General features: G+C 39.0%; 1 protein-coding gene across 1 annotated transcript in view; it reads right to left on the bottom strand.

Moving 5' to 3' along the window:
- SSBP2 (single stranded DNA binding protein 2) overlaps positions 1 to 25173 on the bottom strand; it is a 157238-nt gene extending 132065 nt beyond the window's left edge. Inside the window, exons 1-4 of the mRNA XM_009281020.1 lie at positions 25142 to 25173; positions 16137 to 16209; positions 9722 to 9783; positions 7949 to 8033 (exon numbers count right to left, since the gene is read on the bottom strand). Of these exons, the coding sequence (XP_009279295.1) occupies positions 7949 to 8033; positions 9722 to 9783; positions 16137 to 16209; positions 25142 to 25173 (252 nt within the window). The remainder of the gene's footprint in view (positions 1 to 7948; positions 8034 to 9721; positions 9784 to 16136; positions 16210 to 25141) is intronic.
- Positions 25174 to 26445: the final 1272 nt, after the last annotated feature.

A 26445-nucleotide genomic window follows, 5' to 3' on the forward strand; every position in this document is an offset into this window, starting at 1 on the left:
AAGTTGGTGGGGGGGGGCCGTTGCTCGGGGACTGGCTGGGCATCAGTGGGTGGGTGGTGAGCAACTGCACTGTGCATCACTTGCTTTGTGTAGTAGTAGTATTATTATTACTATTACATTATTATTGTTGTTATTATTTTATTTCAATTATTAAACTGTTTTTGTCTCAACCCACAAGTTTTTCTCACTTCTAGTCTTCCAATTCTCTCCCCCATCCCACTGGCGGTGTGGGGGGGAAGGAGTGAGCGAGTGGCTGTGTGGTACTCAGTTGCCAACTGAGGTTAAACCACAACAGTTTCTTAACAGGAAACAAAAAGAAAATAAATCCATATTTTCCTGCAAAAAGGGTCTCTACAATCCAAGGAAAGTACCAATTTCTCAACTTTGAAAATTTCTGAAGAGCAAACAAGAATAGTTTCATAGTCTTGGAAATAACAGCGCAACATTTTGAGATAGACCTATAAATATGTGGACCAAATCCTGACACAAGTCAATGCAGTTTTGCAGAAAGTGATGCCAACTTTGACTGGGGGCTGGAGCATGCTTTTAATTAATTCTTTCCACACAATTGCATTAAAGAACACCTACTAAGTAGTAAAATTAAGGAGTTGAAGAGACTGAAAAAATGAAGCTTGCCTGTGTACAATTCTGCCAATACCATTGTACAAGACTCTCAGATTGTGAACGACACTGTCCTCTCCAAACCTTCCAATAAGTACTGTCCTCCCATGAAGACATTCACATCATTTGATACTAGTGTTCCGACGCAACTGACAACTGAAGGAAGGTAAGAATTCTAAACATACATCACGTTTTTCAGATTTACAGCTTTTTGGTTGCACATACGAGAAAGCCAAGGACTTACCACCTTGTGAGACACATTAACAGAGTATTCTGCACAAAATATGATTCATTACTTGTTCATTTTATTTTTCTAATAGACCAGTGCAGTCCTTAACCATATAGATTTACTTAATGTGTTCAGACACGAAGTTTCAAAGCAAATGCCAGACTTCCTTAGTCTCCTTCTAGCTTTCCTATCTAAGCATACATTTTACTATACATATACTTGAAGACTGGGAAGGGAGACATGATCTCTGCAGAATGAAAAGAGCAGTAAAGAAAGGCATTTCATTCATACTTAAAAATGAACGCTATTTGCACAAATAGCAAAGGATATTGTTTTAACCATGACTGTATGGAAGGAGATGCTTTCCATTTCCATATTACTTACGAAAAGAATGCTATGGCCACTTAAAGTAAGTTTTTTCTAGTTTTAAGAAATAACCTGTTCTCCAGGTGGACACAGGTAGTGTCTACATAGTAGGAAGAATCACATGTCTGAAGAACATATGCTGAAAGTGAAATTACAGATACAGTGATGACCAGTAAACATGTAAAGGGCCTTCCACAAGTTTGCAGAATTCATGTAAGAAATTAGTAGGTAACTCAGACCAGAAGCATTGCTTTTGGTACAACAGTCCTTGATCATTACTGAGCAAAGCAGGCCAAGCACAAACTATGCAGGGTATTGCACATACTCCTCAGTCAAAGAAAATCACACCTACCCACAGAACTGTGCCTGGGGACCTCTGCTTTTAACGACAGCCCATGGGACCATGGAGAACCTCGAAAACAGAGAAGAAAGCAATGCAGAGAGGTTCTCCTGGGTTTGCAGGAAAGCTACTAATTGCTCAGAGATCTGAAATCTGTTGATCTCATTCATGGACCCATAGATTTCATGATCCCATGGCAATACAATTTGGCATTTGTCCCATGAGTGACACTGAATTCAGCAATTTGTAGATTATCTCTGATTCCCCTCCATCCCCCCGGTACCTGTCATCTCCTGCTCTTCCACACTTGGGGATGATGGAGAGCTTTTGTTTTGATTTTTGTTTTAAGCAGAAGGAGTTAACACGCATTCTCCATGGAAACAGACAGCTGAAAACCAGATCTAGAATTCAATTTTCGTCAAGAAACCTGGGAGGACCTAGAAGCACAAGCTGCCCTAGCTAAGGCTTCCTGCAGAAGATCACAGTAGCAAGAGCTAGGGAAGGCAAGAAAATCAACAGCTAGAACAAGTTCTTCCATCCCTGATACACAAAAAGCAGAAAAGGAGGTCGTGTGATAGACTGCCTGGAAAAGATTGTGACTGCTGTTAAGCATAAACTCAGACCACCTGGGTAATACAAGAAAATACATTTTCAAAAATTATCCTGAAACAGAATAAGCTTCCATGTGTTTAGATCAACAAAAATCTGCACCTAAAAGACAGTTCTGTGTGGGTTTTAGAAGTAAAAAAAGATAGTTTAATGAAACTTGAATAAAGCAGTCCTCGTTGCAGAATACAGTTTCACTGTGCTATGGGAACATAAGGCTTGAGATTTATGGTCACTTCCAACAAACATGTAACGATGCCTTCAGAGAACATCTTCTCACAGGCCTTTCATGGTAATCTTCAGTCCAAAAATGATGTAAAAATATTAATAACTCCTCAAATTCTGAGTACTGTTAATTATAAATTAGGCAGTTTGGGGCATTTAGGGCAGGCAAGTGCCTTTTAGTTCTGCTGAAGGAAGATGGGTCCAGAGAAGAAAGTGGTAATTTTTTTTCCCATGAATTACAGCAATAAATACGGAGACCCAACCTGTTCTTATGAAATTTTGGGGAGGAAATGTTGCTTTTTCCCTCTGAAATAAATGTCTTATGAAAGACTCACAAAGAGATTGATCAGCCATCTCAAATGTCCAAACACTATGCCCAATAACTTCTGGAAAAATTTGATTTATATCACTATGACCTTTAAAAGGAATAATCTGGACAGAACTGATTATAGCATAGTCTTTAATATACCCTACAACCTTCACGTAAAGCTAAGCTTCCTGTCATACAGCTCACTATTAAAACGTGCTAACAAGTCAGGTGGAAATGTGATACCAGCTTATGAGACTATGCAGTCTCTGGGGCAATGAATGTGTCTTTTTTCTTACCCTGTAAATTACCTGGCATTCTTTTGGGAGCCATAAAAACAAACAGGAGACCCTTATTCATACCAAAAGTGATCTTTCAAAGAGCTATGGAGAAGACACTAATAAAACCTTACCTGGGAAATCAAGATTTTACTATGGCTACTTATGAGAACCAATAGATCCCTCTTTGCACCAACACCACATGGAAGAACTTCCATTGTAAGGAGGGTGAGAGAAGCACAGGAACTTCTGGACCGTAAAAAGATCTTAACTGTTATGTACAGAAATAACCTTGTAAGAAAGGACTTTTCAGGTACCACCCCTCCAAACCCAGAGTCCAGAGATGTGAATGAATAGCCAGGCCTGAGGAAGAGTAGAGTGGTCACTTGTGGCAGTCAGAAGTTCATTGGTAGGGGTGCTGCTAAAAATCCATTCTTCTCCGAGGAATCACAAGGTTTATGTTTTATTTCCCCTTTTGACCCAGTATGTTTTCAGCTTGTGAAGAAGTGGAAGGAAGGCAGGAACAAGATGCACGTTGGAACCCACTTCTCTCAACAGAAGATCTCAGTTCAAAATCCAGAGAAACGAGATCTTATCTATAGAGATGAAGAGATCTCCTTAGGACACTGTGAAGAACGAAAAACCCATTCTACAATGAAGACTAAATTTTGTCTCAGAGCATCCATGTAAATGATTTTTCACAAGACTTCAAAGCACGGAGAAGTTTTTCTCCAGGAACAGTAATAGGTACCTGAAAAAGAAACATGGGGGCTTTTCTGCTTCAAATAAGCTACTCCTACCAAAACATCTGCAATATTAATAGGCTAGGTGAGCAAGCACCAGTTTTCTCTCCTGAAGTACCTGAAATGTAAACAATTTCTAATTCCAAATCATTTACGTTAAAACTTCAAGGCCAGAACCTAACTCCCTGATCCAGCACACACACTTTCATGACATGCATCTGTCTTTTCAAGCCTAAAATACATTATATAAATGTACCCAATGAGTTCAGAACCTTGTTCACTCAGAAGAGAACACTTCCAATTGCAAATCTCAACAGAAAATAAAAATAGAATCCCTTTTAAATAATATGAAGGAGCTGCAAATACTTAACCTCAGGATGAGCATAGAAAATCTTCTTTTTAAAGCCAGAATAGGCCTTTGCTTTTCTATTTATTGGATTTTTAGTAAGATGAGCACTGTTAGTACTGCAAGCAGTTACAGCCTCCACCTTGACAGTCACTTCATGTTCCTGCTGGCAGACGTGAAAGATTCTTCTCCTCTCACTAGCTCGATAAAAATCAGAAGTTGTATTAGTACAATCCGAACACAATTAAATAGTACTTCCAAACCCTCTCTCAGCAGAATGGGGATGCTACTATATAAAGAAACCTGTACGCACACATATATCAGAAAATTTAAATAATAGTTACCTAAAAGAATTTAGTTTTACTGTTGTATTTTTTTACACAAATAGTCAAGAACAGACTCGGTGGCACAGACTGATAGGCACACGGTTAAGACTCAGCTTGCTTGATTAGGCAGAGCTGATATTAGAGGAAACTCCATATGCACTCTCTTTCAGGACAGCAGTATAGTCAGTCGAAGAAGGATCCCGCTAGTCTTCTCACCCAAGTATACTGCAGATGTACAAGGTCCAGCTGCAGATACTTAATTGTATTCAACAACAAGCAAAGCACATACTGAAACCTTACGGCACAGTAAATAATGAAATAAACCTCATCTCTCAAAAAAGCATTGTCTGAGAAGGAGGGGGGAGAAATCAAATGACATTTTTGCAACTGCAGTTAAGATACTGTAAAACTTCAAGAAAACTTAAAAAACCTGAATCTTTCTGTATCTATTCATTTTATGAGTCAACCTGTGTGTTCCAGATTGACTCGCGACTATGTTGACCGAGGCAGCAGTATTTCACAAATCATTAAATCATCTGCAAGTGCTTTCCTCCTCCATCAAACATTCTTAAACCTTTCTCTCTTCACAAAAGCAAAGACAGACAAGATATTGGTTCAGCTAATTCAGCTTACTTAGCGTTAAACGTGGCACGTATGGTGTGATCAGATCACTCACACCTTCAGCAAGAATGATTTTTCTTACGTCAAGTAGAACACATACCTAATAAAAAATTCTGAATTGTTAGTATGAATTAATAAACAAGTCTTCTGTGCTTTTTGTACTTGACAATTACGGTTTTCAGATACGACACTACAGCTAGAAATTGCTCTGCAATTTAACAGCAGGGTTTTGATTTACCAAACCCCTCAGCCTGATGGAGAAGCCAGAATCGAGAGACTGGCTCTCTGATGGTCTTCACCGACGATGGAATTTTGACCCCTCTGGAGTCAATGGCAAAACACTGCCTGGGTCAAGATTTCACTTAATAAATGTTCATCCTCCTCTGCTGTGAAATATGCTTGGCTGTGTTTTATAATGATTTGTCATGTTCTTTAATATGAACGTACAATACACTCACGGAATATTAAACACATCTAAGATTTCAAAAGTATGCACTTATCATGATGCAGCCTGTCTTACTAAGCAAAAAGCACATGATGCTAAGGAACACCATGAGCCTTGCTAGATATTAGATGAGTTTATCTCAACTGTGACAAAAATAATGCAAAAGCTAGCTTTTCCTGTCACCTTAAAAGATTAAGAGACAATGGGTTTTAGAAGTACCTGGTGAATTAATTTCTAAAATAAAGCAATTTATTTCTAAAATAAACATTCATCGTGTCTTAACACAGATTGATGTGCTTGTAGAAGCATACCATGATTTTATTTTTCCTTCATCAAACATGACTTTATACACTAACTTAAACATTCACACAATCACAAGATTATATAACACACAGAACTCATTTGAGTATTTTCTCGGTTTTTTTGAATTATGACAATACACATAATAATGCAGACAGAACTGTGCAATAAGGCCATGTAATATTCCAAGACCCGTATAAGTTAGAAACGCTAGAATGGCGATACTGAGACAATATTTTTTTATTTGACATTATTTTGATTCACCTACTCAAATTCTTAGTATACCTCAAAATTTATTCAATAGTGAACTTACTGATCAGTGAAACTCTCATGGGTTTAAAGAATTGTGGAATCCACGCCTTTTTAGATTTCCAAGTACTTTTTCATTGAAAATTTCCTCTCACTGATCATTCTGTTTCAAAATTATATCTCACAACAACATTTACAGGTTTCAGATTTTTGGCTTTTGTTATACACATTGTATTTTGGGAGCACAATGTCCCCCACTGAAGTCAACTGTTGTACTGTGGATTCTGATCTCCACAAATTTAATTCACTAATGTCATTCCCTGCAGTCCTAAACTATTCCTGTAAAACTATTTCTCCTTCAGCAGGGAAAATTAAACCTTGCTCTAATAACAAGGATTCAAAACAACAGTGAAATACTGTATTTTTCCAACAATTGTATATTTAAAACAGAACAGGTAAAAAAGATTGCAGCAATTGTACTTCATTTTTAACTTGAGGAATATGCTTTACCAAGTTGGTTGTCTTTAACATCTGTGTGGGTGGAAAACTTCCTTATAACTTGTTCCTCTCTCTGAGACTTTTTTTTTCATTAATTCTGACTAGTCATCAAAGTAGCCCAGACATGACTGTGCAAAATTGTCCAAGCTCTGTTACCAGTTAGCCTCATAATCCAACCACCAAGAACAGGGTATTAAAGTGGCATTGGTCTGTAAGTAAAATAGGCTGAACAGTTCTAACTGTGTTGATGGTGCATTTACAACCTCAGTCATTGTTAACTACAAATAAGGCAAGATCACCATTAGCTCACATACTGTAGGACGCCGAGCCATCATCAGATTATGACAACAGAAAATGGAAAATGGTCACTTAACTGATTCATTTCTGTTTTTCCAAATTTGTGTTTGTAAGACATTGGGCTATGGCAGTCTAATTTTAATTTTATCTGTAGAAATATTTTTCTGCAGTAATTAGACAGACCTGGAAAACACTCAAGGAAAGAGGTTTCAGAATTGTATCTTAAGAGAGATATACTCCCTCTTTAGACTACATCAACAGCTCAAAGGAACAATAAACTCAGAGTGGTCAGCCTCCTAAGGATTTTGTCAGTAAAAATGAAATCACCAGATGGAGAGGAGCTGACATAGTAGAAGGAATTCAAATTCCATCCTAACTCTGGAATGCAGTTCCACATTTCTGGAGAGCTCAATTTACATTATGAGAATGGAGAAAATGGAATGAAACTGTTGCAATGTTTTGGACCCTAGTTTCTAGAAATTTTTTATTTTTTATTATTATTGGTTTTAGTCCTTGCAGGCAAAACACCACCGAACTCCCTGCTGTGTTTTGAACTAAGTCTCAATGGCATCAAAATTGGCATAATACTTTTGCCCTTTATTCCTCCCGTTCTCTTGGACCAGATGATTTTGCATTTAACTTGTTCTATGATGCTGAAGTGTTTATTATGCTGATGAAAAATACCTACTTCAGCATACAAAAATACCTGAATAACAATCACACTTTAAGTCAGTATGGTCCTGACAGAAGCCAGGTCATCAATTCCATCTACTGAACAGCCTTTCTTTAGCACTGACAGAATACGGATATTTGGACAGGACGTATCTGTGCTTCCATCTGCCCTGCGCCTTTGTGACCAGCCTGATGTGTTCGGGGGAGGGGGGGGGGAGGCGGATAGAAGGACATTCTTCATTCTGCATTAAAACATGGGACAGCACTTCGATCTCTGAGATGGCTTCCAGGAGTTTTCCATATGGTGCTGGGTAATCACAGAATTAGGAAATCCTAATTCTAAGGCATCCCCAGAAAACTAAGAGTTACTTATATGTGATGGACACCTGCATTTTTGAGCCACTGTAGTGTAGAAATATTTCTCTATTACCTTTATACATACAATTAATGAAAGCGTGGTAAAGACACACAAAACTTACATAGTCATGAAAGGCTTTTGCTTCACTTGAATGTTCACATGTTTCTCGTCTTTCTGGAGCTGCACAGTAGAGATCCCAAAATACACTGCAAGTTAAGAAGTTAGAGAGATGGTGAGAAAATCATTTTAATACTCGTGTAGGTTTTATGGTGTACGCACACGACACATGAATATATAGAGAAATAGACATATCACTTCCTCACCAAGGGATGAAAACCCTTACCTCTATGAAAAAATTTAGCTTTGTAAAACATCTCTGAAGAGTCCAATCCTGCTATCTGATTCTCCGAGGCAAGCAGTGCTGTATTCCTTTAATATCACTGTAGCATAGACGAAGAAGCTAGTCTAAGGTTTAAGGGTATAATGCATATTACTGAAGCTCTGCATTTAACCTCATCCCTCTGGCAACTGCTGCAATTAACTTCCACAAAGCACGGGAAGGGACAGATTTGTAGTAACATAAAAAGGCAAGAAACTGGGGAGAAAACTGGGAGTTCTTCCAACGTCCAATACCATGCTTTAAACAAAAGTTCCCAGAGAAACAGGTGTATGGACAAGAGTCGGAAATAGATGGGTATGTTCTTGGGTTATAAAGAGTGAAAGGAAATTATGGTACTCCCATCAGTCTTCCTCCCCAATCCCCTTCAGATAGAGTTATGCAAAAATCAGTTCGAACACAAAGTTTCTGGAATGAAATTATGTGTATGTTAGAAAAATTAAAAGAATAAAATTTATTAGTGTTTCATAGTGTTTCTTTATTGTTTTAGACTTAACCCTCTGTAACTTAGTCCAGCACCATAATACGGAATTGTGGAAAATTTGAGCACTCTGCTGCAGACGATCAAAATTAAGGATAATGCAGACATCAGAGATACAAGGAACATGTTCTCCTTGCCAGGCTTCCATCACATAGCTAAAAGCTATGAAGGAAAGGTCAGTGAAGAATACACAACATTCCGCGCAGCTGTACGAATCACTTGGGTTTTTGTGTTCAAATGGGACCAATTTCAAACTTGTAAATTCTTCTACTCTTGTCAGTTGGACGTATTCTCTGTATTTTGTATTCTTTCAAACGGAGGCATATTGGATATATTCAAATCATGTGACAACTAATAAATACCATGGCTAAATAGCAGTGACTATGAGCACTCTTTTCTCCTTGGGAATTCTACACACACACACGTGTCCCTGCACAGCAGTATATATAAGCAAATGGTATCACGCATAAAAAAATTACAGGCCAACCCCATGTCTACCCGTATTCTGAGTTGAGAGAAACTGTGCAAATGCAGACACTGCAGCACCAAGCCCATGCTAATGCACGCTGCCTCTCAAAAAGGCTGGTAGCCTGGATTCAGCTAATTACTTTCATATGCTATACCCATGACTAGAATGTGCACTGAAGATTGAGGAAGCTCACCTCTATATGCAGAATCTCTGAATATACCGTTTGTTTCAAATGTAATTATTTAGGATATGTAGAATGATCTCTCAAATGCACAATTTACTGGAAGGTGGTGAAGAAATGCAGACCACCTTCTTTCAAAGATGCTTTCTTATCAAGGCACTATGCAATATGTCTTTTCCTGTATCTAATATCTGTATCTTTTTCTATATCTAAATTTCTGTTCTTTCATTCCTTAACAAGAAAATGGTTCTTGATCCTCATCTTCACATTCCTTTTACAATGTTCACCTGAATTTCTTACCTCCAGCTGCTGGAACTAGCAATTGACATATTCTAAAAATCAGAGGAAAAGAAAATTGATACTTACCACCACCAGGAATGCAAGAATCCTGGGGGCTCCCCCAGTGTGATGTTTTTTTCCCATCTTATCTAAAACAAAACAATAAAAAGAGAGGTGTACATTTCTGTGATCATTGTGACTAAAACGCATTACATAATTCAGGCAGAGAGCAAAAAGAGAAAGAAGAAAAGATTTTGTAGTTAAGAAAGGCTTTATCATCATCAGTCTGGATGGCCATATTACTTACTTACTTTTCTTATTCTAGGAAAGCATATTTTAGAATTTTTTTTTTATTTTAGATTCTGAATAGAATTTTATTAACGATGTATTTTGTATCACTCCACCACTGAAACATGCATTATTTTAAGGTCAAAAATGCATGACTGAAAAAAAAAAGGTTTAAAAAGTACCCTTAAAATGGTCTAAAAGATTTTCCAATTTGCACTAAGGAAAACATAGAAGACACGGAGTTAATGTTACTGATTCAGCAGGTGGCAGTCTTCCCTCCGCATCCAAAGTAAGCCAGTGTTTTATAATCCTCACAGAGTGCTTTACTGTTAGAGGTAATGTGGCAAATACGAGCAGCACCAGAGTTATAACCCAATTTCCCACCACTCAGTGAAAATAGAAAGCTAGTTTGGCTTGGTTTGTCTGCGCTGGCAAGCTCTCCTGAACAGAGCTATATTGGCTATGACTTCTTTCCCACCTAGGAAGCCTGGTTTGCTTAACACTGTTGTCAAAGGAAATGCAGTTTAAAAGAACTCTTACCCTTGACTCCACACTTTTCTTGTTGATCAGTGAACCCATTAGACAACATAATGCATGGTGACAACGTCCTGTCTCTCTGCAATACTTCCCAAATGTTGCATCTTAACTAGGATCACACAACCGTTTTATTAATGCCGTAGTCATGAGTTTGTCCTTAACTACAAAATTAAATAGTTCGGACTACAATAAAGCCCGTGTAACTGCTGAAGAAGCTCTATTGCAAATAACTGGAGGTCCTGCAGAAATCCACAAAACACTGTACAGAAGAATATCTCATGTTAAAACTGGATGAAACTAGAGTGTTGCACGCATTCCAAATTCCTCCAGTTACAACTACACATAGCATTATTTCCTGTCCAATTTTGTTAAAAAAAATTATTCAAACACAAACCATATTCTGCTCTAGAGACAGAAGTAATGGCAGACAATAAGAGGATTATTTTAATGAAATGCTTAAACAGGCTTAATATGAAAGGTATTTAAAGATATATATCTATAAAAGTAAACAAAAGCTTAGTACATAAAATACTATAAAAGGTAGACACAGTGTTCATAATGCAAGAGGCACTGGTAAAGCTGGCATTGTCCGAAAGAGACTAAAACTTTGATTCTCAACTCCAACATGATTTCCACATCCAATTCTTAAGAAATTTAAACACATACAAGTTCTGTCAATAGCTTGCAGAAGAATATGTAGTTGGTACACCTAAAAATGTTCTTTGCACTCATACGAAGTAACCTAGTTTAATTTCATAATGCAAGAGGCACTGGTAAAGCTGGCATTGTCCGAAAGAGACTAAAACTTTGATTCTCAACTCCAACATGATTTCCACATCCAATTCTTAAGAAATTTAAACACATACAAGTTCTGTCAATAGCTTGCAGAAGAATATGTAGTTGGTACACCTAAAAATGTTCTTTGCACTCATACGAAGTAACCTAGTTTAATTTTGATATATTATTTGAATACAACTATTCAAAAATAATTTTGCTATTTAAAAATTATTTTTAAAAGGTAACCTTGAGGCACTATCACTTTTGCTGGTAAAGTTGGCAGAATGAACCAACTGCATGGCACTTAACCCCACCACCACCACGTAACAGTAGTTAGTATATAAAAAAAAATCTTTTTAAATAAAAGCCAAAGCTACTACAAAGGTATTACACACTCTTCAAATACACTCCTCTGAGGCATGACTGCTCCTCACGTGCACTGGGAATGGCTTGGAAGGACTTCTGTTAATCACCAGGAATTACACCAGACGAACACAGTACTTCTGAGAAGTTTCAAAAGCAGCGTAATGAGGAGATGCAACGTACAACCAAAACAAAAAATTGTTCCTGAAGTTGAAAAATCATTCAGTTAAGAGTAAAAATTATGTCTGTGTAGAAAGCCCTCACTATGCCCAAGCAGTATTCATGAGGAAATTACCCAATTCACAAGTCTTACACTGGTCCTTTTTAACAGGACATATTTCATCTTGAGAAATTTATTCAGAGAAGGAGCCTGAAGGGAATGTGGAAGTTTGAGGCTTGTTTGAAGGGGTTTTGGTTTATTTTTCAAAAAATACATACTTCTGTCTCACATGGCAGATGTCAGTCTGTCTGATCACAGAGACTTAAAAAGATTTCTAAAAAATTATTAATTTTAGAAAAATACCCTCATTGTCAACTGTATCGATTAAGCTCATAACCGGTGATTGATTAACTGGGAAATGCCCACCTTCCTGGTCCAGCCAAGCTAATGGGAATTATTCCTCCAAGGCTAGAACCTAACTTCATGGATAGAAAATACGTGGGATAAGGATCAGCTCTTCAAGGAAAACATAACAGCTGGGACACCAAAGGAAAGATTCTGGAGCAGAACAGCTTCTTCTGTTTCAAAAATGTGTGTACCCCATCTGAATTAGCTCTATTCAGCCCTCATAAGCAATGACACGGTTTAGATGAAAGCTAGTTGTGCTAGCCCCTTGCCATTTTGCCAATTGTATGATGAATTGGTATGAAACAGCTGCTGAGTTACTTCAAGCCAGTACTTCATGCTATGTCTCCTGAAAGGAAGTAAATTTGCAGATCGAGATACAAGAGTTATAGCCAACAAACTGAAGAGCTCTCTACTGTCAAGAGATACAGGAAAGTGCTAGCTGAGCTTGAGGTCCTATGTTTTAGAGATGAAGGCAACAAAGCTTTGATGGCTGTACTCCACAAGGACCACAAAACACAGTTCACCTTCTAACTGAAAGATCAGCAGAGGACTTCTAGACCTTACTGACTCATAGAATCATAGAATCACAGAACAGCTCAGGTTGGAAGGGACCTTGAAAGACCATCTGGTACAGCCCTTTGTGGGAAAGGGAGCCTAGATGAGATTACCTAGCACCCTGTCCAGTTGCGTCTTGAAAACCTCCAGTGATGGGGACTCTACCACATCCCTGAGGAGGTTGTTCCAGTGAATGATTGTTCTCACTGTAAAAAAAAAAAAAAATTCTTTCCCATATCAAGTTGAAACCCCTCCCTGTGCAACTTGTACCTGTTGCCCCTTGTCGTCTCCATGTGGCCCCTTATGAAGGGAGAGCCTGTGTCCTCTTTGTAGCCACCCTTTAAGTACTGGAACACTGTGATGAGGTCCCCCCTGAACCTTCTCTTCCCAAGGGAGAAAAGACCTCACTCCTTCAGTCTGTCCTCATAGGACAGGTTCTCCAGCCCTCTGACTTGTGGATCAGTTCTATGAAATTTAAACTAGACACAAAGCATTACAAAAATACAGGAATGTTTAGGACAACCGTCTCTAAGTTATCTAGTAGCAGAATGGATTCCATGATATCCAACTTAAATTTTCCTTTTCTTAATTTTCTTCCATTACTCTTAGCCACGTTTCCTGGTAGATATTTAAGGAAGGGCTCTTAACCTTTGTCATTTATACATATATAGATACTACTGACCGCTGTATAGCTCAGACAATCTCTGTACACTTACTTCTTTTACGCCCCAACGTTCAATTTTAGAGCTACTCTGAACTATCTCATCTTTAACAAAATCCACCCAAACTATTCTGGCAGGTGCAGACTGCCAGAGCAGAGAGGGCATTGAGCCCAAAAAGCCATGCTTTTTAAGGAGGGACCAAACCAATACAAACTTCCTCCTATGCCACCTGGGTGTCTCCTACACCTGAAGTACTCTCACAACAAGCTCGCAGCAACAGGGCAGTTGCTTCTCAACAGCCATGAGCCAGAAAAAGACAAAAACACACGGAAAATCATAACTTTCATTACATCATAAATTCGCTACAAGACTTTTTTTGTGCTTCTCTCAACTGATGTTCTCTTGTTTTGATTCCATATGCCAATACTCGCTCTCTAACAAAAACAGCTGACTCACATGGGGTACAGAGTTGGGGTAGAGCTATTTATGGTTTACAGCCCAGGACTGAATGGGCATTACAATGTTAAGACCTGTCTACCACACAATCAACTACCATTTTTTTTCTGCTGCTTTTACCACTTGCCATTTAACTCGTGCATTTTAGTTTATTTTCTTGAAGCCATATTAGTGCACAGTTTTCTCAATCTGAACCTGTTCGCCCAAATAAAATTTTTTCCAGCTTTCTCCGTATCAGTGTGTCCTGGTTTTGGCTGGGATGGAGTTAATTTCCTTCCTAGTAGCTGGTACAGTGCTGTGTTTCGGATTTAGGGTGAGAACAATGTTGATAACACACTGATGTTTTAGTTGTTGCTGAGCAGTGCTTACACTAGTCAAGGACTTTTCAGCTTCCCATGCTCTACCGACTGAGAAGGCTGGAGGTGCACAAGAAGCTGGGAGGGGGCACAGCCAGGACAGCGGACCCCAACTGGCCAAAGGGACATTCCATACCATGTGATGTCATGCTCAGTACATAAACTGGGGGGAGTTGGCTGGGGGGTGGTGACCGCTGCTCGGGGACTGGCTGGGCATCAGTTGGCAGGTGGTGAGCAATTGCATTGTGCATCACTTATTTTGTATATTCTTTTATCATCATCATCATCATCATTATTATTATTATTTTCCCTTCCTTTTCTGTCCTATTAAACTGTCTTTACCTTAACCCGCGAATTTTACTTTTTTCTTCCCGATTCTCTCCCCCATCCCACTGGTCAGGGCGGGAGTAAGCAAATGGCTGTGTGGTGTTTAGCTGCCTGCCGGGTTAAACCACAACACAGCGGTAACTGCCTCTGGTTCCAACATACAACCATTCACAAGTATTGTCAGCATAATATTTACCCTTTCACAGCTTTGTGTGAAATCTGACACCCCATATCAACTCTATGCATTATTTGTCCCTGCCCCGTGTTTACTGTCTTTTGGCTAGTATTAGTCTTAATTTGAAAGATTTGACATATATACTCATATTACAGTCATTCAGACCTGAGAGTTTCTCTATAACCCAAGACTGAATTAGTTTTAAAAGCTAAGTTTCAAGACACTGTATTGAATGTTTTCTAGAAATCCAAATGACATACCAGTTATACTTCCGCCAACTGCTCATTTTGCAAATATATCATAAAACCAAAATGAGCAAAATGAATCTTGCACAGTGTATTGTTTACAAATGACAGCTGTTTTGGGAAAGCCAAGATGATACTCTCCATTATTTTGTCTCTTATTTTTCCATTGCTTTACCAAAGAGAAAAAACAATTGTCAAAAACATAGTTTATTATAAACATAAACTGATACTACCACAATTCTACCCCTTTTCCTTATCTCTGCTACATGAATTTCCTATAAACACCACAAACAACGCTCCGGGTTCTCACCCTCCCCTCTCCCACCTCCAAAATGTCATCACCAGTATAGTAATTTTATTAGCTTTCGGAGGAGTATTGGTTGAAGCAGCAAATTTTCCTAGTACAACATCTTGCCTATTTTTCCTCACTTCTGCTCACTATTCAACTATTATCTTAAATGTTCTTGTCAAAGAAAGATTAAAAACAATAATAAATCCAAAAGACCTCAATATGCTTGGCATACAGGTATTTTTGTATGCGAGAGTAAATGTAAAAAGCTAAGGAGACATAATTTACTCCAGTCTTCAAAAGTTGTATACAAAGTCTTTGAAAGACTGTGAAAAATAGTAGCTATTGTGTAAAGGTAAAAATTCCATTAGCAGTTGAAAGTATTTAAGAAACAGGACCTACATGGTTGCAGCCATAATTGATTCGCCAGATGAAAAGAAGTTAAGTGGTAAGAAGCATGGTAAGAATACACAGAGACGTCAGCAGTGCTTAAGAGAATGAGAACTGCAAGTGTATGATAGTAGGATGTAAAATACATGACTGCTGTGTATTTTGGAAGGGTACATGATTCACAACTGGAGATATCAACAATAAGTTAGGTGGTCATCAAAGAGTACCGTCAATGCATTCTCTGACATGCACATTTATTAGAGAAAATAGATGAATCTTTCCCCAATGTAGCAGCAAATCACAGAACGGGGATAACAAATCACAGCAAAAATAGTTATGCAAAGGCATGTTAAATGACATGGCAAACTGCCTTCTGCAGAATCAGAAATCTATGCTGATCAATGTAAATAGAAATTCAAGGTTGTCACTGCTGTTTACTCTAGATGAACATGTATTTATTTCACTTGCATACACCGGAAAGTTGTGTAAGGAAAAAAAGGATGGGGAAACATACCTCTGATAAAAACGTCTGGGCTGATTTCTGTGCTCCTACATGGAGCAGATATTCATATACGTACAGTGCTAATCTGAAAAATAAACAGAAAGGACAATATTTAGTATTGTGAATTTGTTTCTTCCTCTTCTTTAGAAACAAGGGATTATCAGAAGTTTGAAGAGCACTCTATTGCCTCTCACAAACCACTATATACTGAACATGTCAAATCTATTATCTATACCAGAACTTTTTAACTAGACATGTAGGTCAAGCTGAGCTGAGGTGTTTAAATAGTAGTTAATTAAATATTATTAAATCCCCAAACTATTTAATGTCAACATTTTTAATGATATTTGGACAAGTGCCCAGTGAGCTAACAACTGACCTACTGCTGCTCTCTATTTACCCACTCTATACCATGCTTACTGTAAATACGATATATGTGTACAGCAACACCGATTATTTTTCCAGATCAAATTTTTTCACATGTGGAATGTGTCAAGCTGTTAGCACACCTGAACAATAGCCCGTGTTCATTCAAAGAACGTGCAAACTTTGGGCTGCATCAGGAAAAGTAATCTCAGCATCCATCCACAGTATGCAGTACAACCATATCTCTCAAGCAAAGTGCACAGTTTTAGATTCATTCAGACCTGTGCATCTAGGAGCTCTGATGTCAACAGAGCTACAAATGACTCTCACAGCTCCTGAAGGAGCCTCCCAAAAGTGACCTTCAGCACCCAGGCACATCTCGTACAGAGAGCTGGAATAAGGATCTCACTGCAGAAAGAGGACTCATTCCCTGAGTGACTACCCACCACAACTTGGGCTGGGAAGCCCTGTTCAGCAACCCAAGAACAGGGGAGCTGTAACAATAACCAATTTCTATTGATATGGGCTATGTAGGCTAGATTTGAAGTAGAAAACCAAAGAAGTAACACTTCCTATTCCTCAGCTGACTCTACAGAGAGGCTCCCGTCTGTCTGCATGTTTCAAGTCTTTCAAAATGAAATCTCGTTTAAAAGAATGATTTAATAATAATGCTTGGAAATTGTCTGTAAAACATTTCAGGAGGAGAGGAGAGGAGAGGAGAGGAGAGGAGAGGAGAGGAGAGGAGCGCGTCTTTTAAATTTGCTAGCAGAACTGTTTTTAAGAAGTAAAATATATTTGCATGCACTTCATGATACACCACTATTCTTATTTGAAACATTTTACTATTCATATTCAAAAACATGTAGTTTAACTCAACAAAATAGAGAGGTAGAGAATACCTATTTTCCTGTTACTGCTCAAAACGTTATGCAGTGTTAGATAACTGTCATCATGGCACTGACAGAGTAGTAATTATTGCAGTAACCTATTAAGTGTGAAATTTTAAAATCCAGGAAAGGCATTCCATAAAAATTGTTTTCATTAGTTGTTTATACTTTGTACATGAAATACATGCACTACTTTACTCTCTCTCTAACTTCAAAAGCAAAAATGTACTTTATTCCTCAAATAAAAAAAAGTTAAATTGATATTTGATTGGTTTTAGTTTCAACCTTGAGAAGGGTCGTATCCACTTTTTAATTCCAGTACTTTACAAAAACAGTTATTTATTAGTTTGTATTGTGCCATATCAACAAATAACAGAGCTCAGTGTGCTAAGCAGAAAGCACTTGGTTCTTCTAATGGAGCACAGTATGATCCAGTGCTCAACTACGAAGCAGCTCAGAGAGGACACAGTAATATGCTGCTGTAAGTACTATGGAGAAAGAGAGCATCATGTATTCTCTAGTCTCTCATCCCAAAAGCACAACTGCATCCATCAAAAAAAAAGAAAAAAAATCTTGTTGACTTAATTAATTTTTAAGCAATAAATGGTTGTAGACAAAATATAAGATCTAAGAAAGATGTAATAGGCAGAGAGGAAGCATTTTCTACAACAGCCAAGATGACCTGAATACCCAGTAATGCTTTAAAGCATCTCATTTGTCTTCCGAGATTCCCTTTTTTGTTCTTATCAAAACATGAAGCCTGCAGTCCAGATAAAAGGATTTGCGTGATCATATCCTTTCTGCCCCTCAAAGGAAAGCGAAACAGCACAAAACACAGGAGTTTATTGCAGGCACACCACCTTTGTAAGTCTGCCATCTGTTGAAAGCTTTAGCAAATACTGCACCTTGATACCCAAATTGACAGCGCAATACTTTAGTATCAAGAAAGATTTGTGAGTCTCATCTCAGGACTCCCGGAGTCTACCTGCAAAACACGGCGCACACAGCTGTGCTCCAGCACAAGTAAACATCGCTACCCTATGCCCATCTTCCCTGGTCCAAAAAATCCAAGATATTTCAACACTGCAAAAAAGACAACCCTAAATCTTTGACTTAAACACACGGAATGTGCTAATTAAGCCTAATTAAAACTATAACAACATCTCCAACTCTTTCACATGCATTATTACATCTTGGTCTAAACATACTAGCAGTGAAATGAAATGGTGAAACAACTGTGTTTATAAAGTGTGGTGAGTAAACATAGCAGATTTCAGGAAAATAATAAATACTCCAGGTTTTAGGCGTCCAAGTTGATCCACCTGTGGTAAATTAAGAGCGGTACCATGCTGGCAAGGGGACTGCCTGGCTCCTGTGACAGGAAAGACGGGACCACCTTCCACAAACAGATGTGAGACAGAAGGCACAACACAAAATAACCTGATTGGGTCTTATTAGATCTAAATCACTGGTCCATCCCTAGTTATTATGCTGTCAGGAGGTCTTTACAAAAGTTAACAACATTACCGCTTCATTCAGAAATAAATGCATTTACCACAGAGATCAAAAGAAAGATACTAATGTTTTACTGTGTTAGTTGCAGCAAAAAGATCAATGGAAACTGATGCTCTGAGGTAAGACAGCAAAGAAACCCAACAAAGATGCAACACTGTGTAACAAGGAAGATTACCAGATATACAAACTTTAACTACAGCATAAGACCAGAATAAGATAAAAATGGCTACAGTCCAAGTGTGTAAAATTAACAGATGAATAAACTATTTAACATCTGAGCAGAAGACTAAGAAAATAATAGTGAGATGGTCTTCAACACCAAAGGACTTGGGTTTGAAGTAGCGTTTTAAAAAGACAGTTTTTACTCATTAAACTGGTGTGAGAAACTGTGTAAAAGCAGCAAGGAAACATATGTTAAATTTCCATATTTGCATAGTTGTTGACATCCCATGAGTAATGTGAGGAAAAAGTATTACCAATCAATTTGTGACAATGCTGAAGTAATTTTTGTTAAAGACATGCCATAGGTCAGAGTCTCCCCTCCCTGCCAAGACAATTAGATTACACATTAATCTATGGCCTGTTCATACATTCACTCTATTTAAAAAAAAAAAAAAAAAAGAAAAAAAAGGTTACTATCTAGCTCTTACTGCTACAGTGCTCATTTTGCTAAGCTGGTGTGTTTTGCCTGAAGTTGCTGCTCTAATTGAACAAGGCATTCATACATCCTACAAGTACCTACTAAACTCCAAAGAGAAGAACCATTTAATCAGTTCCAGTCAACCAGTTATCAGAATATTACCAGGAAATAAACAGTAATCACCCTAACTGTGCTGTGGAAATGACGTTCTTACATGTTAAGGTGGGAAGATGCAATTAGCTTAATGAGAACTTACAACCAAACCCTTGCAGCAGTACGTCCATTGATGAAAACTAGGTGGTAAACTCCCCCAATTCCAAGTCAGAAGGTTAACACAACACCTAACTTCCCATAAAAGTCAGTGAAAACCTAAAAGCAGCACGGAAGATGTTCACCTTATCTGGTTTTGGTATCTAACTTAGGTGCTCTCAGTCACGCTCCCTGAACCGCTCCAGCAAGCTTCATTGACTATAGGTACGGTACTTAACTGGCTGCTTAGATGAACATATGCCTACAGAAGAAGGGCTCAAGTTATTATCACGAAGTCTTTCAGGAAATAATTTGTCCACAAAAGGTAAAACAGTAGTATCTTTGTTTCATTCCATAAGAAGATGTGTACCGAGAAAGTTTCTGCCTCTCAATCTAAGACTCAACTTCAAGCACTGACTTTGGTTTATCATTATGTCTAAGGAGACAAAGAACAAAAGGAGAATGGCCACATTTTTCCATGAAGTTCAAAAGCTGGGCTTAGAAGAGTAAGGAATTGCAATAAATTAGCTTCTGCTTCCTCTTGAAAGCTGCCCAGTAAACCTGCCAGAAGCACGCAACTATTACACACAGCTTCATGCCGTTGCTTTCATTGTTTTATTAGCCACATGTCATAACTAAAAATGTATGTAATTTAACTGAGGGTACAGTGGTGTATAACCATTATCAAAAAAGTTATAAAATCAATGTGATGGAGTAAGAGCATGCAGCTCGCCAGCTTTGGCAGTATGTCAAAGCATGGTTCAGGTACTGTACCTGCCTTCTGCAGCACTGACAGTCAGCTTACCACTGTGATAAGCAACTGCTGCCTCTTTGCCCAAAATCTACGATAGTGAATGACTGCCCATCACAGAAATGTCCCTAGATGCTACCACCTCCTCTGCCAGCAATAGACATTATGCTGTTAACATCTGATGCTGGATGTGGGAAAAAAAAAAAAAGGGGTATCTATAATGGGAATGTTCCGGATCTGAGCGTCACCAAGATAGATCTAGCATTTTTTGATTGTTAAGACTTAATTTTTTAAAAATATTCATATATGGAAAGTTCCGCATACGAAACACCATCCGTGTAACTTTTGGTTTTTAAACAGTAATTAAAAGCACAATGAAAACTAGTAAATCAATATAAATTCATAATTTTTAGTTTGTATGAAGAAGGGTGGACCAGCTGAGCAACAGCAACATTTAAAAGTAGCTCCACAGAAAAGATCTTAAATGTTCCTCTCTGTGTTTCAGCAGACTTGCAATATTCCAAAATCACTACTCTGACCTATACAGAGAAGCAGCTTTTTTTTGTTTCCAAAAAGGTATATAGACTTCAAGTCCAGAGACTCTAGGAATCTCACTCATTTAATATCCAAAATATAAACCTCATTCTCTGAAATAAGAGAAAGTAGCACTGAATCTGTATAAATAGAATACAACAGCTAAAAACATCTCGAATTTGGGGTTTCTTGAACAAATTTTCTTGAATCCATCAATCCAGTACTTTTAAAACTGCTCTGAAAGCTCTTTGATGGCAAGCTGGTTTTGGCAAGTTTCAACTAACAATGGCAAACAATTTTCTTTTTTTTTAGAAAGTTTCATATTTTTAACAGACATGTATGCCAAACCACTCTTCCTCCCCTATTTGATCATACTGGCAATCATTTTCCTCTCTCTCTCTCATCAAACTCGAGCTATACCCAAGAATTTAGTTATGCTTTTTCATTTGCTTAGGCAGGTACGTTAAGAATGGCCTCAACATTACAGTGATCTACCTGCACACACACCCCTAGCGCAACAGCTCTCTCGGGCATGCTGTTTCACCTACACATAATTTACATTTTGGTTTGTTTAGCTTGAGGCCAGCAGACTGCTCTTTTCAAGAGCCTCTAATCATGCCAGTCTACTGTTTTTTTTCCAGCTCAAAACATGATCTGTGTTAATGTTAGTGCTCTGTATCCTATCAACAATGTGATCAGTTTTCTTAGAAACACCTGGGTATTAAAACGAAACCCAAACACTGGTCTGAGGAAACAGTATGTCCCAAAGGAGATACTCAGTGTTCGTTTGGCTACGTGCACTGCCTTTTCTGAGAGCTCCTATCACAGCCCTGCAAACACAGGCAGCATCAAGTGTATGTATCTGACATTATTCATATCCACTTACTTCTTCCTCTGTAGACAGCACAAAACATTCTCCTTGTATGCAGCTGGGGGGTAATATTTGGGGCTTATACCAAGTGCTATAATGAACAGCTGCCTCAGTGCCTTCTCTTAGGCTGACAGTACTTTCTGAGTAAGCTGATCTTCCTCCTTGTTTATTCTGGTTTTACAGATAGGGAAAGCCTTCTCCTACCATAATTCTGGAAAGGTACTCTCATCACCTCTACCTCTCTTCCACTCGACTGCTTGCAAGATGTCCTGAAAATACGCCTTGTTAATTCTGGTCAGCCTCCCCTTGATTATATATACTGCTTCAAGTGTTAAAAACAGTTATAACCTAGTAAGTGTCCTTTCACTCTAATGCTATTAGAAATAACAGCAGGGTTTTCTTCAGCTTACCCATACACTTGCAACTCACAAATTCTTTTTGCATCCGCATTTCACATGTTTTTACTACTTAACCTCCTGTAGATGTCAAGCACTAGTGTAACTATTTCCAGCAACACATTAACTTGTGCACCAGTATATAACTAAACATTGAATAGGTATCTGGTATCCATTCATCTTTTGAAAAAGATCATATACACATGCTGTGGTGGTGTCTGCAGTCTTTCCCACATGCACTTAATTGCATGGTTTTACATATTATCATCTGCTAAGGATGTCTTGGTTTGTGCTAAGATGTCACACTGCACAGTGTTCCCCACTTTACTTTCATCTGACTCTGGTTGAATTTCATAGTCATTTTTGTCTCAGGTCTCAGCTTGTAGAAATTACTACAGATCCAAAGTTCTGCAAAATTAAAACACTCTTCTGTAGACTCCATCTTGAATGGGATAATTTCCATTGATCTCCAAATACTTTATCAAAAGGTAGATTTTCTTTATGACCATTAAGGTTTCAAATAAAAATCTCTGTCCTTTTTGCACATATATTCCTCAAAAAGTTTTCCAGTGGCATTTCACAGGCTTCCTAGCCCATGGTTAAGAAAGAAGTAAGCACCTGAAAGTTTGTCTCTATTTTTCCAGCTATATTTGCTTGTGTAACAAAATAACATACCTTCCTACAAACCTAGCTCTCTTGGGCCACTATAGCTACAGCATTATTCCCGCAATATTCCTATGTGAAAGCTGTTGAACATCTCAAAGGCATCACCAGCTGCAATCCTCAGAAATAAGACTACCTTATTTTCATTTGCAAAAGACAGATGCAAATGAAGAGTGAAACATGCTGAAATTAACTGGCTTTGTATTTTCAGTGTTTATTTAGCTTCCCAGTGCTCTGTGCCTCCAGTTTGCTCAGGTGCCACTTACCTCTGCTTAACAGATTGCGTGTTTCTGCAGCCTTCTCTCCCACCTTCTTGCCTCCCCCAACCTAATGTCACCAGCCTAGAAAGCGAAATCATTTAGATATACCATTCCTGAAGTCATATTACAGACAGTTCTTTGCTCTCTATGCAGCTTGAAAAACTGCGTCCCCTTCCTTCTCCCCTGCACCTGAGGGCCAAGATGTGGAGGCTTACTCCAGGCTGGCCAAACTGATGCTGATGGAAATCTTTTGTCATCAGGGATGAGTTTGCTGTAGCAGAGGAAGCAAGACAAGCTCTTTGGATGCTCTGGTGACTTGCAGAGATCACAGGCAGTAAAACACCTTTATCATGTAATTCTCAGGGCTGTCCAATGTGAAGCCAGTTTGCTGCTCACGTAGCCTTTGCCCTTTTTGCCTCTCCTCATTGAGGGCAAGCTATTTACACTGAAATAGCCCAATTCCTTCCCATACAAACAGAAAAGAAGGCTGAGTTCATCCAACCACCGACACTGGGGGCCAAAAACATCCTCTTCTCACTACTCTCTCGTTTCTTCTCCCTTTCCCAGCTAAGGGCTTAGAAAATTAACCCAACCAAAAAAAGTGAACAGTTTTCCACTTGATGAGTGAGCTGAATCAGCCTGCCAAGGGCCAGAGCAGCCACACAGGAGCAGCAAGAAGCAGGAGCGCTCATTTTAGTAGTCCTGGACTGCCAACACAGCTCTGCCCATACCTGCAATTCCCTCTCCTGGTTAGAATCTCAAACTTGGCATTTTATGAAAATATATGCATTTTTAAGGTAACCTCTAAGTAGTTTCTTGGGCTTAAACCATATAACTATTCAACTTACCATAACTATAAAATATGCTAAATGGCAGTTAAAAAAATAGTTACATGACAAAACACATTTTAAAGTGTAAGCTGAGACTTTTATAAAACTACATGAAGTTCCACCTCTTCCTGATAATAAAGGTGCTAACCTTGGTCTTCCCTGCTGCTTTCAATGGGATAGTAACGGTGTTTTACATGTTATTTTTTCCCTGATACACAATTTGCTATAGTTAACGAGTTTAATGCAATGCATCCTGCCCTGGCAGTAAGCAGAGCTAGCAGCATGGAGCTATCATAAGGAGAGTCACTGGCAGAGAGCAAAGCACAGACACAGTCCTTAGCAAAATGCAAACTTTAAAGCTATACACATGCCACGGGGTTACTGGTAGGTGGTACCTAGCTGAGCAGCTAGTATATGACATTTCTTTATAGACTTAAAACACTTGTTACATATGACAGGAGGTTGCTTTAAAATCCTGCATCAGCAGAAACCAAGGCTGACATTGACCCACGACACTGCAAACACCGGCTTTCACTGCTCACCATTTGCCAGTTGTCACCCACTAAACTGAAAGGAAAAGTTAATTTGCAAAATCTGCCAGTGACTGAAATGTTTTAAAATCATGTATGAAGAAAAAATACAGTTGTATTTATACACCAACAGAGAAACAGTGACTGGCTTCTAATCAATGCCTTGGTAGCATGCACAGGCTGTTGAGAACATTGCCGCTGTACAACCGGTGCTTCAGCACTACTTGCCTATGGCACAGGCAGATGACACCTTCTCAAGGTACAACAGCTTGAGAGGCTACCACCTTCAACGGCTCACAGTGGTCTTTAGAAAATAAGATTTTTCTAAAGCCTATACCCCTCCTCCCCCAGTTCAGAATGGCTTTCCTGTATTTGAAAGCCAAATAAATGTTGGCTTTCCCAACATTTTGGGGGCTAGGCCATTGCCTTTGAATAGATGGGCGAATCTGTCCTCCCCCCAGTGAGATGCACTACTGAGAACTGCAGGTGCTTCTAGCCTGCTTCAGTGCAAAGCCAGCCAGGTCACCTTTGATCAGCTTCAGCAACAACTGGAGCCATGACGGCTTACGTTGCACAAATGCCAGCAAGGGGTTGCCAGCAAGGGGTTACCATGGCTCTGTTGCAGTAATAGCTCCAAGCAGTGGAGTAATACTACCTTAAAATATTACAGCTGTTTCTAAAGCAACTGCCAACCCTGGAGCAGGAAGAACTTCTCCCAATCTACAGCTGCACCAGAAGAAGACAGAGAAGAAGGAGGAAGCACGAATGTATACAGCAAGCTCCCCAAGGATAAGTTAAGACTCAGATCAGCACTGACTGGACGTGCAATGTCTATGCGCCCCCCAAAGCAAGCACAACGTAACTTCATTTTCATTCCTATGAAGAAAACAGTATTTCTGAGTATCTGGCTCCTAGAAAGACCCATGTTTTTGCCAGTAGCTTTCCCAGCTCTTCTCAGGAATTATAGGTTTAGTATCTTATTAAATATGGTGGGTGGGTCCACAACATTGAAGATTACCAGGAATCACTGCTACTGAAACCTAAAGTCTTATCTCCAAAGCTGTAGGGTGAAACAGCGGATTAGTATCTCACTGGTCACAATGCAGAGTGGAAAAGTGAACAGGAGGACCCTGGCCGGTACCACAGACAGGCTGGAGGATCACACTGCTGATCTCCTTTTTAAGAGTCACAGTTAATGTTGGGCAAATATTTTTTTTTTCTTCTTTTACAGCATATCATGGTTAAACCGAGTTGCACGTAATTAGTCAAATAAAGGTTGTACCATTCCTTCCCACTCACTGCCTGCTCTAGTTACGTTTTTAAACTCTGTTAAGAACAAACTCCATACTTGGAGGTTGGTAGGACACTCTGAAGAGCTCCCTTCCAGGTTTCACAAACTTGCACATTACTGTAGGAATATGTCAGCTTACGTGTCAGTGTACCTGCAGGCTGATGGGGCAGTCAACTGGTGACAGATGCAAATCCAGTCATCTACTTGGAGAGCCACCAAGCAGATCCTGCCCAGCCTTTTGGCACACCCGTATGACAACCCATAACTAAGAAAGAGCTGAAGGATTTGGGTTCAGAGGACGGCACACAGCTGTGGCAGTGTCCTGGTTTCAGCTGGGATAGAGTTAATTTTCTTCCTAGTAGCTGGTATAGTGCTGTGTTTTGGATTTAGGATGAGAACAATGCTGATAACGCACCGATGTTTTAGTTGTTGCTAGGTAATGCTTACACTAGTCAAGGACTTTTCAGCTTCCCATGCTCTACCGACTGAGAAGGCTGGAGGTGCACAAGAAGCTGGGAGGGGGCACAGTCAGGACAGCG

The sequence above is a fragment of the Aptenodytes forsteri genome, unplaced genomic scaffold, assembly GCF_000699145.1.
Source record: "Aptenodytes forsteri isolate BGI_AS27 unplaced genomic scaffold, ASM69914v1 Scaffold388, whole genome shotgun sequence".
In the NCBI taxonomy this organism is placed as follows: Eukaryota; Metazoa; Chordata; class Aves; order Sphenisciformes; family Spheniscidae; genus Aptenodytes; species Aptenodytes forsteri.